General features: G+C 35.3%; 1 protein-coding gene across 19 annotated transcripts in view; it reads left to right on the plus strand.

The window, feature by feature from the left end:
- LOC115211116 (kinesin-like protein KIF13B) overlaps nt 1-12,274 on the plus strand; it is a 772,943-nt gene that overhangs the window by 641,087 nt on the left and 119,582 nt on the right. For 15 of the 19 annotated variants that reach the window (XM_036502438.1, XM_036502452.1, XM_036502439.1 and 12 more), the window contains 3 exons: nt 6,164-6,326; nt 9,540-9,713; nt 12,175-12,228. In XM_036502438.1, coding sequence (XP_036358331.1) covers nt 6,164-6,326; nt 9,540-9,713; nt 12,175-12,228 — 391 coding nt within the window. The remainder of the gene's footprint in view (nt 1-6,163; nt 6,327-9,539; nt 9,714-12,174; nt 12,229-12,274) is intronic. The other 4 variants (XM_036502449.1, XM_036502453.1, XM_036502442.1 and 1 more) reach the window with 3 other exon arrangements.

The following is a 12,274-nucleotide window of genomic DNA, read 5'->3' on the forward strand; positions in this document are numbered from 1 at the left end:
CAGTGAGATTTTTCTTTGTTTTTTTTTGGGGGGGGGGTCTTTTTTTGTTTTGTTTTACAACTCGCAGTGATATTGTCCACCAAGCTATAAATAGGATCTCTGGACAAGTCAAGCTGTTTGAAAATGTAACTAGCAGAGTTGTGTTTTATTATTACTTTGCCATAAGGGTGGTGGATTAGCAGAATCAGTACAACAAAGGCGGTGAGTTGGCAGAAACTTTAGCACGCCAGGCAAAATGCTTAGCGGTATTTCGTCTGCCGTTACGTTCTGAGTTCAAATTCTGCCGAGGTCGACTTTGCCTTTCATCCTTTTGGAGTTGATAAATTAAGTACCAGTTACGCGCTGGTGTCAATGTAATCGACTTAATCCCCTTTGTCTGTCCTTGTTTGTCCCCTCTATGTTTAGCCCCTTATGGGCAATTAATAAAATAAGAATCAGTAGAGCATCAGACAAAAGGCTTTGGCACTATTTCTTCTGATTCTTTACATTCTGAATTGAAATCTGGCTGAGGTCAATTTTTGCCCTTCATCTCATCTGGGTTGATAAAATAAAGGAGTAGTCAAGTACTGAGGTCAAACAAGATTCTGGTCCATCGCAAGGTTAACTTCCCAACTATTGTTGGAACTCATTTACAATTGGAGCAATGTGAAATGAAGTTTTTTGCTCAAGAGTACAATGCACTGCCTCATCCAGAAATTGAAACCATGATTTTATGATCATGAATGCTACACCCTGATCACTCAGCCATGTACCTTCATAGATATGCTGTTGAAATATAGAGAGAGCACTGGTGCTGGTGCCACATAAAAAGTACCCAGTACACTTTGTAAAGTGGTTGGCATTAGGAAGAGCAGAAATCTGTAGCAACCATGCCAAGACAGAAAATGGAACCTGGTGCTGCATCTGGCCTTGTTAGCAACTATCAAACTGTCCAGCTCATGCTAGCATGGAAAATAGACATTACATGATAATGGTAACAGCTGGATTGTCTTTGATCATGGGTTTTAGGTCAGAGCTGATTCAACAGTTTAGAAACATGTCTACACGTTTCTGACTGATTCTAATACATCATTGACATAACTATTTCTTGTTTGTAATTGATTGCTATGTTTACAATGGTTCTCTGAATGTGTGTATGTGTGTGTATTGATATCACTAGATAGATAGATATAGATATATGTATGTGAATGTGTATATAGATAGATAGATAGATAGATTAGGAGAGAGACAGACAGACATTATGTATTAAAGCTATCTTCATCCAGGGCCATACATTTCAAACAGAAATTTCTAGCACCACAATGGTAATTACAGACTCCCACCTTCCAATGAATCCCGTTTATTATACATTGTTTACAATCAAGGAAATGCTTGAAGCTATTGTTTTTATTTAATATATTTTTTTGTTTCCTTTCTCCTTTCTTAATGATTTAATAACTAACCATTCTTGTTCTGTTTTTCAAGTTTTTCACCCTTTTGTTCTGCTTAACCCCTTCAGCTATGGGAGTTCAGTTTGGAAATTTATCAATTTCTCCAATCACACATCTTCTTACATCCTATCATCTTGTTACATCCTAATTCTTTACACTCTTGTAAACTTTGTGGCCTTTCCTAACATGAACAGTTTTTAATCTAGTCAATGTGTCATTTCTGACTAAAATACCCCCCAGCTTCTTCTCATAAACATCTTCTCTTTCTCCTGCTCGCTCTCTCTCTCTCATTTTCTTGCGCTCTCCACTCCCCCCACCCCATCTCAACAGGGTACTTTTCTTAAGAATCCTTTTATTCATGCTATTTATTTACAGTGTTTATTTCATGGTTGTATTGAGCAAATTAGTTTGAACCTAATTTTACTTTTTTTTCGATCTATTTATATTTGTTATGCAGTGAGCTATACAGGACCTTACACACACACACACACACACATATATATATATATATATATATATATATTTATTTTATTTTATGGCTTGTGAATATCCTCCGACAGAAATTTCCTGATCTCTTATTGATGGTTCACAATTGAAAATACACATACATGCACAGGCTTAATGACTCATCCTTACCAGTGCTTCCTCAACAAATACTTCATATCCCCCCACACACACACTCACACTTCTACTAGTATTTGATGTATTGTCTCTATTAGTGATGGTGCTTGACTGTTTTTGGCAGTGGGGAGGCATCTTGCTTCTTCTGTCACACCACAACTACATTCAAGAATGTCACTCATTTCAAACTAATAAGGTACTAATTTGGACCGATAAATTGTTGAATTTTTGGTTGTTTAGTTTTTGTTTGATTATTTTTTTAACATTTTCTTCTTTTTTTAACTAGTTGCTTTTAACTCAGTATTTTGTCTAAGTAGCCAACAAGAGTGTTCTTCGCTGGTACCACATAGTTGTTCAGCTTGCTAGAAATACTGTCAGATTTCTCTCAAACAACAATGTACCCTCTTATAATAGCAAGAACATATTAGATAATGGTACAGTCCAAGATAAGGCGGCGAGCTGGCAGAAACGTTAGAACTCCAGGCGAAATGCTTAGCAGTATTTCATCTGCCATTACGTTCTGAGTTCAAATTCAGCCGAGGTCAACTTTGCCTTTCGTCTTTTCAGGGTCGATAAATTAAATACCAGTTACGCACTGGGATCGATATAATCGACTTAATCCGATTGTCTGTCCTTGTTTGTCCTCTTTGTGTTTAGCCCCTTGTGGATAGTAAAGAAATAGGTATAGTCCAAGATACACAGAATCAAGAGCAAGAAATTTTTAGAAATAAAAAAAGACAGGGTGGTCACATTTGGAATGTGACTCAATAGTCTGCCCAGAACTAACTCAGGCTTTCCACACGATTCAGTATTCCCATAAAAGGAATACTCACAAAAAAAAAGAGGAAAGAATATTGTATATATTGTATTCGTTTAAATCTTTAAAAGTGTAGACTATCTCATTTATGTTTAAATTTCTACAGAAATATGGCCAATATATTGATTTTTATCTGACTCTCTGACACATGTCAAAGTGAGTGTTATTATTATTGCTCAAGTCTATTACTTATGTCATTTTCTTCTGCTCTTGTTTACGCTGAAGATAGATTGCAAAGTAGAAATTCCACTTATATACTTCTAATTACTTAATTCATTCTATAACTTAATCACACACAAGTAAATAATTTACTCCAGATTAATGTGTTCAATTCACTACTGATCGGTTTTTTTTTTTAATTATGGATTTTTTTTTTTTTTTCATTTTGCAAAAACGGTTGTAAAGTAGTTTTGAATTAGAGCGTTCATAGAGATATAACAATAAAACAATATGTATATTGATTGGCTGTGTGGTTAAGAACTTTGCTTCCCAACCACATGGTTTTGGGTTCAGTCCTATTGCATGGCACCTTGAGCAAATGACTTCTACAAATAGTCCTATGTTGACCAAAACCTTTTCAGTGAATTTGGGAGACAGCAACTGAAAGAAATGTTAGCATGCCGGGCGAAATGCTTAGCAGTATTTCGTCTGCTGTTACATTCTGAGTTCAAATTGCTTTTATGTGCCACCAGCACGAGGGCCAGTCAGGCAGTACTGGCAACGGGCACACACTCAAATGGTGTTTTTTACATGCCACCTGCACAGGAGCCAGTCCAGCGGCACTGGCAACAACCTTGCTCAAATGTTTTTTCACGTGCCACCGGCACAAGTGCCAGTAAGGCAATGCTGGTAACGATCACACTTGAATGGTGCTTTTTATGTGCAACCGGCACAGAATCCAGTTTGCTGCTCTGGCAACGATCACGTTTGGGTGGTGCTCTTAGCGCTCCACTAGCACGGATGCCCACCAGCACAAGTGCTAGTAAGGTGACGCTGGTAATGATCACACTCGAATGGTGCTTTCTACATCCCACTGGCACAGAAGCCAGTTAGCTGCTCTGGCAACGATCATGGTCGCAGATGGTGCATTTTTGAAACCCAGTGTAATAAATAATTCCTTATTTGAAAATGGGTAATGAGTTACCAACAGGAAGTGCATTCAACTCTTAAATACTACCTTAAATAAGTATCGATACAACCCATGCCAGTATGAAAAAAAACAGATGTAAAAAAGAATGTTTTATAAAATAGAGAAAACGATAAAGTGTTCTTTCTGTATAGGGAGAAATTTGATTTGCTAGCAAGCTGATTTGTTGGTCCAGTTTGGACTCCCTGTTGGAACTACTTGACATCATTTCCACTACTAACCTCTTTTAGAATTACATAAACGTCAGCTTATAGCATTCATCTCCTCCGCCTCCTTCTCTTCCATTTCTCCTCTTTTATGTCAATGTAAAAAAAAATGCATTTGTAAAGATTCTTTTCAAATGACATCAATTTAGTTTACTATTCCATTGCACTAAAGTTGTGAATCAGCAGAGATCTACTGGAATGTTATTTACTCTACATATTAAACCATCAATATTACATGCAATACACCGTTATATCAAAAATATTAATCCATATTCAGTGACATTCCGAGTCCTTCAGCTGGAAATAATGTTATTTCCAATTGAAGTCTTACCGTTTCTAAGTCTAGTGATAGAGTTTTGCACAGACATCTTACTAAGTTAGTGTTTCATGTCTTTATTTGAATCTAGCACAGTCTGAGATGGTTGAAAAGTTTATTATTTCTGTATGCATAAATGTAATTCATAAAATGAAAATATAAAGTTTGTTGCTAATGTTGATGCTTAGTGCCAGGTCAGTCATGAATGAGCTAACTAGTGATAAAAGGCATTTCAACTATAAGCATTTTTTTAACCATTTAGCATTTAAACCAGCCATCATCATCATCATCGTTTGACATCCGTTTTCCATGCTAGCATGGGTTGGATGGTTCGACCGGGGTCTGGGAAGCCAGGAGGCTGCACTAGGCTCCAGTCTGATCTGGCAGTGTTTCTACAGCTGGATGCCCTTCCTAACACCAACCACTCCATGAGTGTAGTGGATGCTTTTTACGTGCCACCAGCACAGGTGCCAGAGGAGGCTGGCAACAGTCACAATCGATTGGTGCTTTTTATGTGTCACCAACACAGACACCAGTCAGGTGACGCTGGCATCAGCCACGTTCAGATGGTGCTTTTTACGTGCCACCTCAACTACAATTTCCATTTTATTTTTATTTTGACAATGTTGACGTACTGGACTCAATAGGTCTCCTCAAGCACAGTGGGTCACTCTACGATCCAAGGTTAGCACAGCAGGCCATCCTGTGAACCATGAACTCACTTCATTTGTCAGGTCTTCGCATTCACAGCATATCTTAGAGGTCTCAGTCTTTCGTCATTTCCTCTGTGAGGCCCAATGTATCACTATCCAGCTAAAATGTTTTACCTGTTTTATCTCCAAACTGCCCAAATCTGGGCTCTCACACCTACCCTACAATGTCATTTTAAGAGTAAACAATCACCCCATCAAAGTCCCAAACACAGACACAAAGACATGCACACTCACATACACACATATATATGCATAAAAGGCTTCCACACAGTTTCTGTCTACCAAGTTCCCCCACAAGGCAGTGGTCAGCCTGGAACTATAGCAGATGTTTGCCCAGGTTGTCACGTTGTGGGACTGAACCTGAAACCACATGGTTACTAGGTAAACATCTTAACCACACAGCCATGCCTGTGCCTGACTACATTATCTAATTTATCCTTTCTTTTTTTTTTTAATGGTGAGATATGAGGAAGGGGGTTGGCTACTATTTCTAGCTGGCTGTGTAGCTACATACAGACTCCTTGATGGCTCTTGTTTTTCTTTGGATCAGATCAACTTTTACCAAACAGTTCATCATCTGACATGATGAAAGCCTTCAATGTTCCAGACAATGGCATTTTGTTTTCTTTTTCTTTTTTAATAGATTATAATGTAAGTAGGACTAGATTATCCAATGTGTTCTCTTTTTAAGATAATAACATCTAATTTGAGAGATTTGACAGTTATTTCCAACAGGTTAAGTGAACCTGGTCACTTTGCATATGGTTTGAAAAAATATATTGTTTTTCTTCCCAGTTTTGCTATTATGTAACTAAATGTTATCTTTAATCTTCTTGCAATGACTCTCTGTTCTAAACATATGTATAAGAGTAATGTGTTTGTCATAATGAATTTTCTTTCCATTTATTAACAGAGAAAAACTATTCAAGCAGAGCTTGGCGAAACTTCGAGAAGAAGTAATCAAGGCAAACACTTTGGTGAGAGAAGCCAACGACTTGGCGCAAGAAATGGGTAGACAGACTGAATTCCATGTCACCCTTCAGATCCCTGCTGCCAATCTCAGCCCAAACAGACGTGTAAGTATTTTTGTATGGAACTTCTTTTTTTCATTGGAGTCATCATCATCATCATCGTTTAACATCTGCTTTCCATGCTGGCATAGGTTGGACAATTTGACTGAGGTCTGGCGAACCAGATGGCTGCACCAGACTCCAGGCTGATCTGGCAGAGTTTCTACAGCTGGATGCCCTTCCTAATGCCAATCACTCCGAGAGTGTAGTGGGTACTTTTACGTGCCACCAGCACGAGGGCCAGTCAGGCAATACTGGCAACAGCCACACTCAAATGGTGCTTTTTATGTGCCACCTGCACAGGAGCCAGTCCAGCGGCACTGGCAACAACCTCGCTTGAATGTGTTTTCATGTGCCACCAGCACAACTGCTAGTAAGGCGACGCAGGTAATGATCACGCTCGAATGGTGTTTTTAACGTGCCATCAGCCAGAGGCCAGCTTGTTGCTCTGGCAACGATCCATAACTATCCATGGAAAATAATCACTTGCTAAAACAAAACTCAAATTCACTCTCTTCTTTTTCTTTTCCTTCTTGAGCCTCATAACTCATTAGGCCAGTTACCCACTTTCCATGGCATGTAAGTAACCAAGATCACAACATTCTCTGTTGATGGATCCAAGGCCAACAATTTTGAGGGAACAAGACAATTGCATCGACCCCAGTACTTGACTGGAACTTTAATTTATCAACCTCGAAGAGATAAAAGGCAAAGTTGACCTGGACAGGATTTGAACTTAGAATGTAAAGAGCTGGAAGAAATGTCACTAAGCATTGATGTGTTAATGATTCTGCTGACTCAATGCCTTCTCTCTTAAATAGAAGTTGATAATCTTTAGAGCTGAGGATATCTACACACATTTCATTTTTTTTTGTTTTTTTAATTCAACAATCAATATATTAATTTATAACATTTTAAACTTTTTTTTTAAAATTTTTGCAACCGTTAAGTATTCAGTGTTTGCAGAGAATTAATGACTTAGTGCTTAAAGTATTGGAACATTGATTCAGACATCGCCAAAGGCAATTACTCTGTGTTTTGAGTCAAGACATATTGCTCTAAATAGCAAGTAACTCAACCTCGTAGATGAAAAAAACTAGCATGTATGTACAAAGTGCAGCTGTATGGTTAAGAAGTTTGCTTCACAAACACGTGGTTTTGAGTTCAGCTCCACTGTGTGGCATTGTGAGCTAGTGCCTTCTATTATAGTCCCAGGCCAACATAAGCTTCGTGAGTGGATTCATTAGATGAAAACTGAAAGAAGCCCATCCTCTGTCTGTGTGTGTGTCCTTGTCTTGACATTACATGACGTAAATGAGTGTTGCTGCCATACATGTAGCATCATTCATTTCCAATATTCTGCAAAGAAATGTCTGGCCATAGAAACATAGTACCTTGTTTGAAAACAAGTGAGGGTTAGAGACAGGAGGGGCATCCAGCCATAGAAAATCTGTTTTAACCCTTTTTGAATTAATCATGCATTATCTCATAACTTTCAGATTTTGATGATGTGATTGTTTATTCCTAGAATAATATTGTAGGGTAGGTGTGACATGTTAGATCTGACCTGTTTGAACATCAGACAAGTACAATAGTGGGCTGGATATGGCCTGTTTAAGTCCCAAAGAGTTAATAAACCCTATTTTACCCATGCAAGTATGGGAAGATAGACATTACAAAAATGATGGTCATGAAATGATATAGATGTGAAGTCAGCAATAAATGTGGTGTTTCTTCACCAACTATTTGCACAAATCCTTGAATTCATAACACCATTTGAGACCACTCTAAATAAGTAGATGATAAAACATTTCCAAAGAAGAAGAAATTAGGTTTATTTAATGAGATGTACAATAAATAAGGATGAAACAAATAAGTTTGTGAACTTAGTTCTTCATTCATGTATACTAAATGTATAAAGTTCAGGCATGATTGTGTGGTTAAGAAGTTCACTTCACAACCACATGGTTTTTTAGTTCAATCTCACTGCACTGTACCTTAAGCAAGTGCTTTTTACTATAACCCTGGGTCAAGCTGTGGTGTATTTGTGTGCATCTTTATTTGTTTCACATCACTTGATGACTGGTGTTTGTTTCTTTATGTTCCCATAACTAAGCAGTTTAGCAAAAAGAAACCAATAAAATAAATAAAGGGGTTAGTTTCATTGACTAAACATTTGGAGTCCCAGCAGGGCTGCAGTCCAATGACTGAAACCAGTAAAAGAATTAAAGAGCACTGTGTTAGATTTGTTGTGACTTCCCTCATTCTATCCACTGCAAATTTTATACTAAATTGTCACATTGACTTAATAGTAGATTACATACCAGGTTAATATGAGAATGGATTCATGACTTACATTTCTAAGCACAGATCTGCCTCTGCCATAAATAAGTTCCAGAGAATGATGAAGAAGACAGGTAGAATCCATGCTAATTGATTTGCTGCAATTGTACTGCAAGATTATCGGTTTTCCATTCTCTCACCTGATACATCAGGTTCATTTTAATCTGCTGATATGAATCATAAGTCACCCAGCAAACATATAGATATTCATTGCTATGTAATAGCTTTCTTCAGTCTTCTGCTTTTCTTCATACTAAATCTTTGATAAATCTATTTCTTATTTGTATCCGTTATTATAGTTGAAAGTAGACTTTTCGTTTGTATAATGACGAAAATTTATTTGAGACCAGACTTGATGATAACAGAATTTTTTGCAAAATGCAACAAGTTTAATTAATAAAGAGATTTTAATTACTTAAAAAGAAAAAGTTGATAAATATTGAAAGTTTATAAAAAAAAACATTGTAGGAAATATTTTTTAGAGAGTTAGCTTCACAATATTCTCTGCATTAAGTATGTTAACACTAATTAACTTTAACGGAAAATATTTGTGATCATTTAATAGACAAAAGCATACAATAATAACTTAGTTTGTCTCTCTATATATAAAGCTGATTGATCTTTGCTTAATATAAAGTTCATACAAGATGATAAATCTTCGACAATAGGACAGAACAGTGTGTCTAATGATCTTTTCCTTTTTCCAATTAAATCTGATACACAGTGAAAAAAATGCTTTTTCCAAATGAACATTTATGTACTTCCTGTTAGCATGAATATATTGTTAATATCTAACTCCATAAAACAATCTGTAAAATTTATTCATGTTGTTCTAATAAATGATTTCTTCTTTTCCTTACCTCTGCCGTTTTATAGAGAGGAGCATTTGTAAGCGAGCCAGCAATTTTAGTGAAGAGAAAATATCACAACAGCCAGATCTGGTCAATGGAGAAATTTGAGAACAAAATTATTGATATGCGGGAGTTGTATGATGAAAACAAAACTTTGGCACATCCATTGATGGTACTAGAAGAATCTGATGATTACTCGGTCGGTGTTGCTTCTTGCATGGCTTGTAGCTTGACTTTCACTTCTCTGTCTTATTTAGGTTTCAATATCCATTAATCGTTTTATTACAAATTGATATTTATATTAGATTGACAGATAACTTATTACTTTAAACCTTATAAAATAACATAATAGACAATTGTAAATTCATGTTTAGCTTTCTGTCTTGGAACTATATTGTAACTCTGCACTAAATCACTGAACTTTGAGAGTCAGTGAGTCTGAGTTTAAGTCCTGTTAACTGTTTTTTTTTACCTTTATGAGGACAATACTAAGTTTCAGCTCTTGAAATACACTGCTTTACATAGTTCAGTAAGAGATGAGAAGAGTAAAGGTCTATTTTGCTTTAAAAAAAATCAACATGAAAATGACATTTTAGTTTGAAAAGTTTGTTTCTAATTGCTGTATAAAGTTATTTAACTAAACTTTTATCAGTAATTACAGTAATCAGAAAATAATCAGTCTAGATTAGTCATCAAGTATTATTGCATTTTATCTCAGTAGTAATGTTTGTTAATCAGTGAGTCAATACTTGATTTTAACTAACACAAATATATCCATCACTTGACCTCTTCTAATAAGATGTATATGCATACACACACATACAAACACATATATACATGCATGAACATATACATATATAGCTATATGTATATATACATGTATGTGTATTCATATATTTTATATATAGATGTATGTGCGTATATATATATATATATATATGTGTGTGTGTGTATATATATATATGTATGTATGATGGATAAGTTTTATGTAATGTATCTATATCTCTTCTTTAATAGCCCATGGGGGAATATCAGCTATAAGCTAATGGCACTCTCATCAGTTTTATTATATTGTATAGCTGCTAACATTGATGACATGTTTTCCTCTCAGGAAACTAATTTATAAACCAGGTAGACTAGGCAGTTGGGATTTGTGTGTATTTTCCAAATATACAGTTTAGCTCTCGTGGCAAGAAACTATCCATCAGTCTTCATCCAGTCTGCCATTTGTCATCGTCATTTTTACTATGTTCACTGTAAAGAAACTTGTACTAACATCCAGGAGCCAAAGATGCTTTATCAGGAAACTTTAGTAACCATCTTTATTGCTTTGATAATTTAAAATTTTGGTGGAATCTTTCATTTGTCAAGGTAGAATTAAGAATAGGTAAATTTAAATTTAATTTCTTTCTGCACAGCTTTACCTGCATTGCCCACTGCTTTTTCCTTTTTTTCTTCTTTTTTTTTTTTAATAGTTGGGGATTCCTTTTGGATCAGTTATTTTCAATTTGTCTTCAGAAATGTGCTAGATTAATGTTTCTTGCTGTATAATGGTTTCAAATTCATATTCTGCATCAAACATTGCATGAAATCATTTAAGAAATCAGTTTCTTAAATTCGCTTGCTTCAATCCAATATGTTATAAATTTGCTATCTCTCTCTTGCAAACTTTGGATAACTTTCTAATAGCACCAAAATCAAGAGGTTACATACCATGTACCCTGTTAGTAAACCAAATTTAAATTCTCTTTTGGTGTGCTATTAATTTTCTCAGGAATGCTAGAAATCCTTTGGTCTTATGTAATTTACTGTGACATAAAATTAATTTTATCAGTTACATAGTTAAATTTTGTATTTTTAGGATGCTTGAAAGTAATTAGTAAGATATTTATAAAATTCTAATATTTTTGGTGTAGTGATTTGGAATAAAACTTAATGATTGGTTAAAATTATTATAGCGCTACTGTATACCACTAACATGTAAACACAGACATTCTTAAACAAGTTGATACATAAAAGGTTAAAAGGATATAGCTATCACTCTTATCATTTTCAGTGACTCAAACCATTTCTTACTTTTAGAAAACTGGTTTCTTCTTCATCTTTTTATTTGCATTTTGATTACCATTATTTACAGTTTTCCTCTCAAAATGTACTTTTCTGCTGCTTCATCTTTACTTTCACTTTACTCAAGTGGTAGTATCTCTAAATATGGATGAAGCATCTTACAGTATTGCAAATATTGACAAAGCATCATATAGTATCTTCAAATATTGACTAAGCTCTTTTTTTTTTAAATTCTATTCCAATCCTTTAGAAATTAATTACAGTTACACCGATAGTTTAAAAATGGAAGCTTGTTTTACTTTTGAAAGTGAATCAGTGCTAAGCCAGTTATTCTATACAGATTCAGCTGAATAATTTAGTTTCATTTGTAGCATGAACGGAACGATAAAATGTTTTTAGAAAATTATGTAAGTCTTGCACAAACATTAAATCCATCCTCGGCTCCATCTTACTCCAGCTATCTTCTATAGATTAGCATTAAACATCCCCTGTTCATTTGATTCTTTAGAAAAATCTTTAAATATGATTACTTGCTTTTGATCTGAGCCAAAATTCCAATCTATAAGAAAACCAAATCTATTTTGTTATAACAGAAATGCAACCAAACAAAAAGTTCCACACATTCAGTTGAGAGTCAGGCAAGCAAAGTAAACAATTCTTTTGTTTTTCTGTATTAATGTCATTTTTATAACT

This window comes from Octopus sinensis, linkage group LG4, assembly GCF_006345805.1.
Source record: "Octopus sinensis linkage group LG4, ASM634580v1, whole genome shotgun sequence".
NCBI classification, from domain to species: Eukaryota; Metazoa; Mollusca; class Cephalopoda; order Octopoda; family Octopodidae; genus Octopus; species Octopus sinensis.